General features: G+C 49.3%; 2 protein-coding genes across 6 annotated transcripts in view; one reads left to right on the plus strand and one right to left on the minus strand.

Annotated features, from left to right (window-relative positions):
* GGT1 (gamma-glutamyltransferase 1) overlaps nt 1–13887 on the minus strand; it is a 97472-nt gene that overhangs the window by 65440 nt on the left and 18145 nt on the right. The window lies entirely within an intron of this gene.
* The window catches only part of LRRC75B (leucine rich repeat containing 75B), a 34027-nt gene continuing 30399 nt past the window's right edge, over nt 10260–13887 (plus strand). The window contains exon 1 of the mRNA XM_039505366.1: nt 10260–10781. Coding sequence (XP_039361300.1) covers nt 10494–10781 — 288 coding nt within the window. The 5' untranslated portion in view covers nt 10260–10493. The remainder of the gene's footprint in view (nt 10782–13887) is intronic.

Raw genomic sequence — 13887 nt, forward strand, 5'->3', positions numbered from 1 at the left:
CAGTAAAACAGAAGGTTTATTAGATGACAGGAACACAGTTTAAACAGAGCTTGTTGGTACAGAAAACAGAACCCCTCTGTCAGGTCCATCTTGGGGGGTGGGGAGCCCAGAACCAAGTTCTGGGTCTCTCCCAATTTCCCCAGCCAGCTCCAAACTGACACTCCCTCCTCTGGCCTCTGTGTCTCTTCTGGACAAGGAGGCCACCTGATCTCTTTGTCCCCAACACCTTCAGTTGGCATCTTGCAGGGGAAACTGAGGCACCCACACAGTATTCAGAGAAAATATTAAGAACATTCCCACTTCATCACAACAGATGCAACAAAATATAATACTGTATATTGAAGTAGGCAAGTGCTGCTTCTGACTTTCCACTTTTAATTGACCCTTGTAATCTTGTGGCACTGACGCGTTGTAGCTTCATTTTATATCGGCTTACAGGGCGGGAGCGGGGGGGCACCACCATTTTGGGCCCCACCAAAAATTATACAAACCTGCCGCCTATGTGCACTGTACCCATGCTGGAGAGTCATAATCTGGTTATATGTGCTGAAAGGTGGGTCGGGGGAGGGCAGGGGAGAGGTGTATTAGCCTGTCACAGTTCAGGGCAACTGCACCTGCATTCCTCTCTAGGGTCAACCAAGGGCACTCAGTCTTGGGCCTCTGAGCCATCAGACTTCTTGGGTGGACACACCCGTCTCTCTCCCTCTCTCACTGGGGTATTTCCAGGCTACAGAGCCCCCTGCCTACAGCGTGAATGCCTCTAGCAAGCTGGGGGGAGGGTTAGCTCAGTGGTTTGAGCACTGCCCTGCTAAACCCAGGCTTGTGAGTTCAGTCCTTGAGGGGGCCATTTAGGGAACTGGGGTAAAAATCTGTCTGGGGATTGGTCCTGCTTTGAGCACAGAGTTAGATGACTTCCCAAGGGCCCCATCCAACCCTAATATTCTAGACTGCCAGCATCTGCTCTTTGCTTTCTCACCAGACACTAAAACTGTGTAAATGGCCAACAGTTTAGTTACCACCCAGAACACTACTGAGAAAACAGATCACAGCAATAGAAGAGCCTACATGCGTGCTCATTAGGTTGCTGGCAATCACCCCAGCTCCACCAAGGGCTTTGGCAGGTGAACAGTCCTTCAAACCCCACTAAGGAGTTTTTCCTTGGTTACAAACTGATAACCATCAAGGCTCACATCACAAGTACCCTCATGAATCAATGAGTCACTCTTTTGTCCAGTGTGACCCTTTTTGATCTGTCCTCACTTAACAGGTGATCAGCAGACAAAGGTCCCCACCTCAGGGTGACACTGCAATAGATTGAGGTCTTGCATAACCGGAGTGGGTCCACTTGCATACCTCTCCGCCTAGCGATTTCCTGGGACACTTTCAATGTTCCTACTTGTCTTGGCCCATTGTTTAAAATAGTCCTTTGAGGCTCATGCCACTTCCCATGGTTCACATTAGTCAGGTCTCCCCCCGAGAGGCACTCCATACAATCCCACAGGAACACACAAACATTGGCATTTGTAATACATGAAGCCTTACAATACTTGAACTGAATTCAGTAAGGTTTGTCCAGGATAGCAGGAAATTGCCACAGATGTCACAGCCCCTCAGGGGTCTGCGCTCTGCAAAGGAGTCAATCCATTTCTCTCCTTTATTGTCCTCTGTCAGGCCCCACTTGTTGCAAACCAGAAACAACCACTCCACTGCTTCCACCCTCCGCTTAATGGGAGCTAGGAACCATCATAAAATTGCCTTCCAGGGGAACCCTTTATTGTTCCTTTCTGATGGCTAAATAAGACGCATGCAGTATCTTTGTCCTGCTTATTTTTTCCCTGGGCAATGTGAATCAGGAGCATCAGCTGAGCTCTTCCTTGGCATGGCTGGAGGACCTCCTGCACTTCTCCGAGGATGAAGGATTGGTGAAGACAACCCTTACCCGAAATGTTAACTAGTCATTGAAGTGATTAGGTGTTACCAGAAAACAGAGGGTATTAAACAATCTGACTCAAAAATCCCTTCCCTCCTTAAGTCTCTCTCTCGGTTCTGGTGTTGGCTCCATTCCACTAACATCCTAGAGCCTCGGCACAACTTAGCTTTCTAACGTGAAAAACAAGCAGGACAAGAAAAGTTGAGGCCATTTTTATGCACCTTAAAGATGCAACAAAAGGCTTCCACCCACCCCCCTTTTTTCACTACTTAGCTCATCACCTTTAATAACTGCAGTTCCAGGAGTTCATCGAAACCCAAGGGTGACATGGGCCGATGAACCTGCCTGCTGTGACGCCAAAGGCACCTGCAGCATAAAGGTAGGCACTGATGTTCCAGTCTGCAAATCTGAGGCTCACTCATGGTAACGCTTTACTATTTTTTGTAACTGATAGAAGTTTCTTCAAAGAGAGGATCTCTTGAGATTGAGAGAAAAGCAGGTTGATTTGGAAAGGAACAGAGCCAGTTGGTCGCGTTCCCAAGCCTGCAGTGAACTGCAAACAGGTTGATATGGCAACGAAAGGGCCCACACAACAGAGAAACGTTATTCATCCTTCTCTGAAGGTCCCTACTTGGATTGCAGACTTTTAGATGTGTATGTGGTTAATGGATGGCACTGGGATCTCTCTCTCTCTCTACATAGGGTTGCCAAGCCTCCAGGATTGTCCTGGAGTCTCCAAGAAGTAAAGATTAATCTTTAATTAAAGATTATGTCAAGTGTGAAACCTCCAGGAATATGTCCAACCAAAACTGGCAACCCTAACCTCTCTCCTCTGCATTTTTGAAGCACCAAATAGCATGATATTCACACTTAGTTTCTGTCCTGTAAGGACAGTCATCTCCTGCCCTGCCCTTGCTGCAGAGGGCCCTAGGTCCATGGCTCAGTAGTATGCGGGCCTTGTGCTGGTAATCTACCCAGAGTGAATTTCACCCTGGAGGCCTGTGCCAGCTCCCAGTGGATTTAGGAGGAGTTTTGCCCAGTGGGAAGCAGGATCAGGCCTTAGAAGTTTTCTAATCCTTTGGTCAGTGGGTTAAGGAGCGAAAGCTGCTTGGAATGGTGGAGGAGCTCTGCATCGCCCTGAATGAACTACTTACAAAGCCAACTCAGCCCTTCAGCCTCAAGCACTGAGCCCATGCAAACCCTCAGCTCAGCCCCGGCCTAACTTCATTCCCATTGGAGTTCATGCTCAGATCAGGTTTCCACAACTGGTCAAAATGCTGGTGGCAGCGCCCGGGCCCCCCCCCCGCTAACCCTTAGTGACCAATTGCTTAAGGTGGCTCAGTGCTGCTACTAAGCTGCTTTATGGGCTTAATGCATCTTAAGCACTGGAGCAGCTTTAAACTCTAAAAGCAGCTTAATGGCAGCATGAGCCCCCTTAACCCTCTGAGTTAAGTCAACTTATGTGCCTCAGGTGGCTTGATTGGCACCGTAACTCCTCCATCAAACTGCTGAAATGCTGCAGAAAGCTTAAGCCAGGGTAGGGTTTGGGGTTTTTTTTAATTCTTTTAAAATATTTTTAAAGACAATTTTTAAAATGCCCAGGGAAATCTAGCACAATGTCAAAGGTTCCTGCACTGCAGGGGTTGAGGAATTGAGTTCACACCAGCCAGGAAATGTGAAACCGAGGGTCCCTCCAAGCAACACGACCTGGGCCACAATGCATATGCCTCAGGATTTCATTTCCTGTTCCCCGTGGAGTATGCAAACTTCCAGGCTGCACCAACCTGCACTGGGGGCCGGGCCAGGGCAGTGGCAGCCCCAGAGACCTTCTCTGCCAAGTGCTCTTCGGGAACAGCTGAGGATTGGGCCCAGGCTGCCTGAAAGATGCACAGCTAAGCCCCGGAGGTCAGAGAAAGTCAGCAAGATGCAAGTGACCTCAGACCGACCCCTGAGCGCTGGGAGGTGGAAGGGGGAGAATCTCTTCCTCTCCCCTCCCCCCCCTCAATTTCCTGGTATTTGTTTCTCTATCTGTTTGAACTGCATTTTATTGCTTTGCTAATCTTCTCCCATTTCACCAAACGCACAAAGAGGAATTAGGCTTCTCCCTTGCTTCCCAATATACCCCTCGGCAGAGGACATGGAGACGAGGACGCTAAATGGAAGGGGGACAAGGAGTGGGGGGGGACTGGCCTGCTAGCGATGTGGAGTTCCAGGCAAGCAGCAAAGAGAGCTGCAAGCACCGATTTCCTGGGTTATAGTTCTGTTCAGACAAGGAGGGACCCGTGAGCTCAGGTGGGCTTGAAGAAGCCTGCCAAAGAGCATGTCGGTCCCCATGGGAGCTGGCCACTCCCAAGGCCTTGAGAGTCAGTTTACTGGCAAACAAAAGATGATGCTCTGAAAGCACCAGGCTGTCTGGCATAGCAGCCTCTCCAGATCCTGTAATCCCCTTTCCCTTCTTAAACAGGGAATGGATCAGTTACGTTTCCAGCCCAGCAACAACAGTCAACACTGTAACCTTCATCATATAAGAGCATTGTCATCCGAGTCTGACTTGCCCAGCGTACAAATCAGGACGCCCACAATGTGCGTGAGAGACCGGGGGCAATTGGAATTGCAGTCACACTATGAGCCGCTGAGGGTCTCTCAAGGGAAAGGGCAGTGGAGTGATTTCTGTTTGCAATAAGATAGTACTGTAGTCTCTGCAGGAGCGCTAAGGCTCACAGCAACAGCTGAACAGGGGCGGGAGGGGAAGAGAGAGAACGCAACACATACTCTATGCAGCTATCCAGCGGCAGGAGGAAAGCCCCCAAGCCACAGTGCCTGGGCCCACAGTCACCCTGGAACTGGGGCATCACAGGACATATTGGGATGAAACGGTATAAACATTACAGCATTTGGCATTTTCAAAGCACCCTGCTGACATTAACAACCCTAAGGGGTAAGCAAGTATTAGCCACATTTTATTGGTGGAGAAACCAAGGCCCAGAGATGGTAAGTGCCATGTCCCGTGCCGCAGGCCACACAGTGACAAAGGCAAGCCTGGAATTCCAGAGTCCTGGTCCCCGCCTTGACCCCTACGTACTTGACCACGTTGCCAACAGGAGTGAGGCTGGCACTAGGCGCCGGGAATGGCTGAGCTGGAATCAAAACCCTTCCCCTGGCTGGGAATAAGGAGATGTGTTTGCACTGGCGAAGTTGGGTCTATTACCAGTAGCATTTCTTATGTGTATCTGTAGCACCTAGGAGCCCCTGTCCTGGCCCAGGACTCCTGTGCAGAGGTGCTGTGCAAACAGAACAAAACAACAGCCCCTAGCAGCAGCATTCCTCTTTGTTCTAGAATCGCTGTCTCACATTAAGGGGGACTTTTAGGGGCAAATTCTAATTCAACCCAGCTGCCCCAAAGTGGCCATAGTGCTGCAAAAGCACCGTTAATATGCACCCAAATACGAGTTCCTGCACCATTCTTGCCTCATCCCACACAGGTCATCCCTGCTAGAAGGGCAAATAATCTGTATGGGGATATGTGCCGAGCGGCCACTGCCAAATCAGGGGAGAAGCGCATGGACGACAGCCTCGGATCCTTCACTCCCACCGTGGAATGTCCATCAGCTTCTCCTGGTTAGAGAGAGCCAAGACAGAGAGTGACACTTACCTCCCTGCTTGAGACATTTGTGTAGGGTGACCAGATGTCCTGATTTTATAGGGACAGTCCTGATTTTTGGGTCTTTTTCTTATATAGGCTCCTATTATCCCCCATCCCCATCCTGATTTTCACACTTGCTGTCTGGTCACCCTATGCTTGCGTGTAGCACCTCACACAATACAGTGCAGAGTGCTGGTTTCTGGGGTCTCTGGCGTTCCTGCATATTGACCCATGCTAGCATGTACAGACTGGTTTTCCAGTATTGCCAACCCCAAGGGTTCAAAAAAAATCACGTGACGGGCACTGAAATGAATGAAATTAGAAAAAAAAAACCCTCATTTTTAGGACAAATACTAAATGTTGGGTTCTCTTTCTTTGCCTTCCGGTTTCTGAGCCTGTAGGCTTCATGGAGGGGTGGTATTTACAAGCTTTTCTCTGAAATCCTGAGGGCTAGAAACATCCCTTCCCTTACAAAAAAAAAAAAAATAAGGGCCGGGCGGGGGGAGACGGGACCTGAATGTCTCCCCTAATCAGTTAGCTCCAGGAGCTGGGACTTTAAGATAAACACCAAATGTTGTGAGACTCACAATAAATTCCTGAGCGTTGCCCACTTTTCCATCCATGCTAGCACATAAGCCAGCATGATCCCTCGACCGAGTCAGTCACATTCATAACAATAAGGGCCAAACTCCTCTCCCCAGCACAGCAAAAAGCTTAGGGAAGTGTCCTCCCTCCCAGCTATCCATGGAACCCCCCTGGATCTGGTCATGGCGCCCCTGGGGACTAGAACCCTGGGGCTGAGAACCCACGTTCTAGACTAATGACAGCAGTAGCCTCCTCAGCCGCTGGAACAGGAAGGATCCATTTAAGCCTTCCCCTGGTCTGCTCCTGTCAGCCCCCCTCTCCTCCCAGTACAGCAGTGTGCAGGGAACCTTAATGGGGCTCTGCTCCTTGTCGTCCACTTTGGGTGCGGAAATACACCTGCTCCACTGCCAGCGGCCTTTTGCATGCACACGGAGCGAGGTTTGCCTTTCCTAGTCCAAAATGAGCCAGTAGCCACCCATACTCCCTCTCTCAAATGTGCTCCAGCCTTGTTGTGTGTTTCTAATTAGCACTTATTATTCCTACTGTTATGTTTCCTACTTGAAAGCACACAGATAACACATTCTGCAGACAGCGCCCCTGTTTGTTAAGAGGATTTGCTCTCTGGTGGGATATTTTCAAGTTGAATACACAGAAGATGTAACCTGGTAATGGTACCATCCTTTTATTAACAAATTGTCTTCTGTTCTCCCACCCCCCTGAAGCAACGCACACTGATTTCATCCTGAACCATGTGTAAACTGGAGACAATGTCCCTATTCCCTTGGTCCCGGAGAGAAGGCATGAAAGAAGTGAGTCACAAAAAACACTCGTTTATTCAAAGGATCCCTCAGTTACAAATGCTGCCATTGTGGTGCCTTTTAATGAGGCACAGCGGACAGGGCATGGACCTGAAATGCCCCATCCAGCCTCTGAGAGGCAGGGTGAGGCTGACCCTCCGGTCTCAGTTTAGGACCTTTCCCCATTTACTATCAGTATTTTCTGCTCTCCCCACTGATTGCTGGCAATGCGCACGCCTTGGAGACACAACCAGAGCCCAGGGGACCCACCATCGATTTTGTTTTCAAAGTCAGCAGACTAAACCCTGAAATCCTTACTCAGAATTCACTCCCTCCCAGTGGAGGTTGCCTGAGCTAGGACTCACTGAGCAGCACCTTGGGACGTCATTGATTTCAGAGACTGAGTTCCTGCAGCAGCAGTCAGGCAAAAGTCCTGGTGGGGTAAGGGCTGAGTAAAAGCGGAGGAAGGGCCTTCGGATTAGGCCTAGCATAACCAGAGCCCTAGATATACTGTGACAGAGTGGATCTATTTCCCGGTGCACCTTTCAGCTCTGACTTGCTTCTGCCGCCAGACCCCAGGCTGGCTGAGGCCTCTGGTGATGGACAGTGAACCCGGAAGGGGTCACAGTGATGCAGGACACCAGCAGCCCCCTCGTGCAGGGGCCTGGAGCTGGCCAGAACAGCCCAGAAAAGTAGATGGGGCCGGAAGGTGTGTGAGGGGAGGGCAGCTGAGTGACGCTGAGGCAGTCTAGATCAGTTCTATGGAGCCCAAGATGGCGTTGCAGTGCCCTGTCCTGATGTGTGCTGAGACCGCCCACTCTCCCTGGGGCGATCGCTCTTGTGTGCGGCTGCTCCAATAGACATTGCCCCTTCTATTCCCCCAGAGATGAACCTACCCTACAAATGCCATGGTTTGTTGCAGACTAACAATTCTCTTCTAAGACAGCTGGTCAGTGTCTCAGCAGAGAAACCAAGGTCTGACTGGGCCTGGATACTGAACTCCCTGCTTGCCCATGGAGGTGGCTATGTTAGGCCAGGATGGGGAAAGTCAGTGCTACTGTTCTTGCTTTGTGGATAGGCCTTCAGCTTCCAGGTCAGCCAGTCTCTCACTTCCCCCCAGGAGAATCTCTTCGCAGTAGGGAAGGAGGTTTCTAAGGCCAGGGTTATCTAAGTTTTCCATTCTGGGGGCCCCTTTGTAAGAATTGTAGGACTGGAAGGGACCTCAAGTGGTCTTGTCCAGTCCCCTGCACTCAAGGCAGGAATAAATATTATCTAGACCATCCCTGAGAGGTGTTTGTCTAACCTGCTCTTAATTGCCAATGACAGATTGCACAACATCCCTAGACAATTTATTCCAGTGCTTACCCACCCCGGCAGTTAGGAAGTTTTTCCCAATGTCCATCCTAAACCGCCCTTGTTGCCATTTAAGCCCACTGCTTCTTGTCCTATCTTCAGAGGTTAAGGAGACCAATTTTTCTCCTTCCTCCTTGTAACAACCTTTTATGTACTTCATAGAATCATAGAATTCAAGATCAGAAGGGACCATTATGATCATCTAGTCTGACCTCCTGCAAGATGCAGGCCACATAAGCCGATCCACCCACTCCTTAAGCAAGCGACCCCTGCCCCATGCTTCGGAGGAAGGCGAAAAACCTCCAGGGCCACTTGAATGGAAACAAGAAGATGCCTGAGACTAGCCTCACACAACGTGTGCACACACGTATAAGGCAATAAGTGAATCCCCAGCCTTGTAAATATATTTATGCACTATCAGTGCAGTGAGTCCAGACACAGCAGATCGAGCCCAGGCACATTCTTATCCACTCCCACGTACTCCCTGCCTACGTCATGCCACAGAGGAGACAGCTCAAGGAGAAGTTCCAATGGCTCTTACACTGGAAGGTTAGACTGCAGCTCTCTCAGTGTTGGGATCAGAATTTTGCTAGCCACACAGTTATCGCTAGTGGGGTTCTAGCCGTCTTTCCTCACGCTCTATGGCTAAAGGGGATTTTGTCTGAGAAGAAACTTAGTACACTTGATGTACAGTGCCTGGGGCGAGGGGTGGACATGTATGACAGTACGTCTATGGCATGATATGGCTAAGGAAGAAAAAAAAACTCTGCCCACAACAGTCAAGGAAACATGCCAGAATTCTAGCATCCATTACAAACCATTGGTTACTAGGACAATTCTCACCCCAAGTCTGCATTTATAAAAATCCTGTCACTGGTTCTAACAGCTGGACTGATGGAGAATACTGCCCACAGCTATAGGGACTGGCATACCTGATCTCGCCCATGACGTGTATTTGATAACATTCCCACTTGTGACAGATTTGGGTAATCTTATGCAGGTTCAGACAGACAAATAAAAGAACCAGAAAAGGGCTTTTAAATTGGGATCAGCTCATGTGTTTGTTTTTAACCTAGAGGTTGGGTTCATCATTTTTGTAAGTGGCAAATGAATTCCTCTCTCAGGTGCAGAGAAAGATAGAACAACAAAATAAACACCCGGTGATCCAAACCCTTCAAAACAGTGTCCCCATCCCCCGGCTGACCAGTTACTCAGAAGGTCTGGGCTCGAGTTTCTGGTGGGTGCCTTATGTTATGTGTTAAGAAAGGGAAAAATATACTCTCGAGTGAAAGGCAGCCAGGACAAATCAGCCATTCTTGGGATGTCCCCTCTGGGCAACCAGGTGCCAGCAGCAGCTTAAAAGGGTCTAGATTAGAATCACAAGACAGTCTGTACCACGCTTGAATGCATAAAAAGCCAGACCAAATGGATGCTGCTGCTGCTGCTGCTGCAACCTCTAATTCCTACACACGGGCTGTGTATGCGCTACCCACCCACAGGGCTTGCAGACACACGCACACATGCTCATAGCAGCCTGGGCAGACGCCACATACAAGACGCACGGTACCAGTGTCTCTCCCTTCGTTCCAAAGTCGCAGCGGGGCGCACTGGGCAGAGGCAGGACGCCGTTGTGTCTCGCATAGGAAATTCACATGCGTCTTGCAGAAACCTAACAAGACACAGCGACGCTTGGCAAGGGGCGGACGGAGAAGGGGGGCGGGGGGGCAAGACCGCTTTTCCAGAGGGATCTCGGACACCCCCCCCCCCCAATGCTCACGCCCAGCCTCTACTGGCTGCAGAAAGCCGGAGACGCACAAAGCGAAGGCTAAGCGCCTCCTTCGACAACCAGCAGCGCCAGCCCCCTCGCCCCACCCCACCCCTTTCGGAGAGAGCGCATCGGGAAACGTTCATCTATTTATTTAGGGGAACGGCTGATGGGGGGGGGGGGAAATCATGTGCCTGCTCCCCCCCAAACCCGTTTTTTTGCAAGCTGGGATGAACGCGCCTCAGATGTTGTTTCTGCTGCTCTGATGTGGGTGGCTTGAGAGCGCCCCCAGTTCAAAGCCAACCAGAGGCGCTGACATTGACAGGCGGGTCAGTTTCACGCTCTTGCTGCCCAAGCGTTTGGCTCCCCTTGGTAAACCCCGCGCAGAGCCATCTCCTCCGCGCTGCAAGTGGCACCGTCATGGGGTCCAGGCTGAGCAGACAAAGCAGCCTGGAGGAGGAGAGCGCCTCTGGAGAAGACTCGTGCCCCAGGTTAGCTAGGAAGCAGCCGCACAGGAGGGTGGAGACTAACCGAGGGGACTTTCAATTCGCTTCCCTGATCCTGAACTCCGAGAAGCTGTCCGGGGTGCTGAGGAAAAACAACCCGGCGCCCTACGTGAGGAGGGTGGGGTGGATCCGAGAGATCCAGGCGACCATCCGGGAACACAAGAGAGAGCACGCGGTCCACATTCTCAGATTGCTCAGAAAGGTAAATGACTTAATAGTGCAATGGGGGAAAAAAAGTGCATGGAAAATAAATAGAGTCATTAAAAAAAAAAGAAACAGCAAGCAATACCAAGAGAAGTGCACGCAAAGACTAAAGTGTAAAGAAGTGCATGCAAAATGCTGAACAGAGCAATGCAGACAAGGTGTGCTAAAATAAAACAATGCTAACTAGCAAGAAAGTAATGCGAAAAAAAATGCATGGGAAAATGCTGAAAAGCTATACACCAATGCAAAAAAAAAAGCACACAAAAATGAAGCAGTGCAAACTAGCAAAGAAGTCACACAAAGTGCAAGCAAAATGAAGCATTAAAAAGCAGTGGAAAATGCATGCAACTAATAGACCAATTTTAAAAGTAAGCAAGGCCATTTAAGAAGTGTTTGGAGGAGAAAAAACATTGTGCTGAAAAAGCAATGTGTCAGTGCCAGGAGGTGCATGCAAAAACACAGAGAAAGGGATGCTAAAAAAACAAAGCAATTCTACCCCAACATGACAGAGCAGGGAAGGAGTTAATCTTGGGAAGGGCTGTTATGAACTGGGCATAACTGAGTCTATGGCAAGACAATAACCGTTGGTCCTGTCAGTGAGAGAGGAATTTGGGATGAGGAGGGGAGACGGATTCCGATTTTTCCTCATTTTGAAATGAATTTTTCACATGGTACCTTTTGCAATGAGTTCAAGAGCTGCCTCCGTGAAGAGAGCCTGTCGCCGCCCTTATTCACGGAGGGAAGCTCCTGATTTGGAGCAGAATCCTTTCCGCTTTCCCCATTGCTGTGTTCGACCCCAAACGCTCTCCACTGTCTAGGGTGTTGGTGGGGTGATTTGTGCACAGTCCTCCAGTGATTGCTCCGTGGAAGGGGGTGTGTGAAGGGCTGGGCTCTTTGTGATGCTTTACCAGGGCATGCAGGTGCTGGGTCAGCAATGCCACCTTGGGTGTGGACGTGGGGAGAGGGAGGCAGCCTCTTTGTTCCATACATCACCAGTGGCACGAAGGGACGTGCACGGGAGCGCTGACAGCTAGACACCGAGACATGCATCTTTGTCACTAGCATCTTGCTAAGTCTGTTGTGGGGAAGGAGGCGAGTTTAACCAGATCCTTTAGAAAGGGAGTGAGTGGGAGTTATCTGACCGTAACCACTGGGGACACAACTGAATCTGTGCAGTTAGGGATTTTAGAGCCAAAAATCCATGACCCAAACTCCTCCAGGCAAGGACTTTGGAAAGCTACCTTCTAATCAAGGCCATTTTATGCCAGACTAACAAGAAAGAGTCAGCCCCCTTCCATACATTAATCCTGCCTGTTGATTCTATCAAAATGGGTTACCGAGGAGCCTGGGTGCAGGCCCTGGCCCCAGTCTGTTTGGTTTTTTTTGATCAAGGTCCAAATGATCAAGGTAAAGTCAGGGTCCAGACTCCAGAGAAAATACAAAACCAAAAATAATGATAATAGTAAGTAAAGCTTTCAGGGTCCATCCAAAACCATCTGGTGGTCCGGATTTGGCCTGTGGTCTGCCTATTGACTGCCCCTGCCCTGGCTACTAAATGTCTGTTTGAGGATAACCTAGTCAGGGAAGGAGAGGTAGGCGGGTCAGTGGATCACAGGCAAACTTGTTCTTGTCTCTCTCCATTCAGGAAATACAAGGGCATATACAGACAGTGCTGTGCCAAATTGATCATAAGGACACAGCTATTACTGTACTGGAACAGGTCCATCCACTCTTGTGTCCTGTCACAGACAGGATCAACGCAGCCACAAGGGCCGCCCCCCGTACTTAAGTTTGTATTCTGTACCATAGAGGGACACTTCTCCCTGACCCCAATGGGTGGGCAGCTTCTGAGGACTGAAAGCCCCTACAATTTCTTATCCTAGTAGGTGTCATCCTTGTTCAGATAATGGTCTAATCCTCATCTGGAACGTAAGACTGAGTAGTAAACTTACTTAAAGTGTAAACGCTTAGGGCGGGGGCCAGCTGTCATATTTGTGCAGCGCCTAGACTAGGGCCTCTATGCACTACAATCTAACAATAATTATCCTGTAGCAGTGAGTTCCGTAGATTCGTTGTGTAAAGAATATTTCTTTTCATTAGTGTAAGGTCCTGATTCTACAACATTTGCTCACATGAGTAACCTTACTCGAGGGATTACTCACATGAGAAAATAGCGCTTTCTTGAGCAAGAATTTGCAGAATTGGGACCTAACATTGTAGCTTCTTAATTTCAGTGCATCCCCTTGCAGTAGAATTTACACTGCCTCCTACCCCCTTAACATACAGGCTCAATACATTCATCTTTGTGTTGGCATAAATTCAATATTTCTGTTCCTTTACTTGGAATCATTTTGAAGATGTGTTCTACAGAAATCCTGTGGGGGGGGGGGGAGAAGGGGTGGTTCACGCAGACAGAGGTCTAAGATGACATGACAGACATTATTCCAAGAAGCTTGGCGGGGGGGGCGAGGTGCAGCAGAAATAGGCTGCAACTTGCTTCTGAAATGCGGTGATGTGACAAGAAGGGACTTTTGTAGGCTTTGCCAGAGGCTGGAATTCCAGAGTGTCATTTCCTATGGTGCTCAGAATCTTTTACCCAGACAAACATTTAAACCCCTCTCAGATCTTGAAATCTCCAGAAGGGTCATTAAATGGCAGCTGGGATTTTCACATTGAGTCATCGGGCCATCTGGAGTGGAAGGTCATTTTGAAACCTTCCTTTGCACATGGCCTGACAGTTCCTTTTGGGTCCAGCTATAGGGCTGCCAACAGTCCCTTATTAGAAGCGACTTTTTTCTTCATCTCTGTACAAGAAGATCAGGAGTTGCTGAGTGCTGCAAGCAGCAGCAAGAAATACCCTGGCAAACGTAGGTGAGCACTGCTTAGTATTAATAAATAAATAATAATATTGGGAGGAGGGGTAGCGCGGGGGTGCTAAGAATACAGGCCCTTATTTTTTAAATACAATGTTGGCATCCCTGTGCTAAGCCACACGCCCCCCGTCCTTCCCACTTCTGCAATTCATCTGAGAAGAGCCGGTTACTAACTAACATTTCCCCTTAACTCACTTTCCCCCCTAGTCCCTGTCTCAGGATTTACAGCTG

This window comes from Mauremys reevesii, linkage group 18 (genome assembly GCF_016161935.1).
Source record: "Mauremys reevesii isolate NIE-2019 linkage group 18, ASM1616193v1, whole genome shotgun sequence".
NCBI classification, from domain to species: Eukaryota; Metazoa; Chordata; order Testudines; family Geoemydidae; genus Mauremys; species Mauremys reevesii.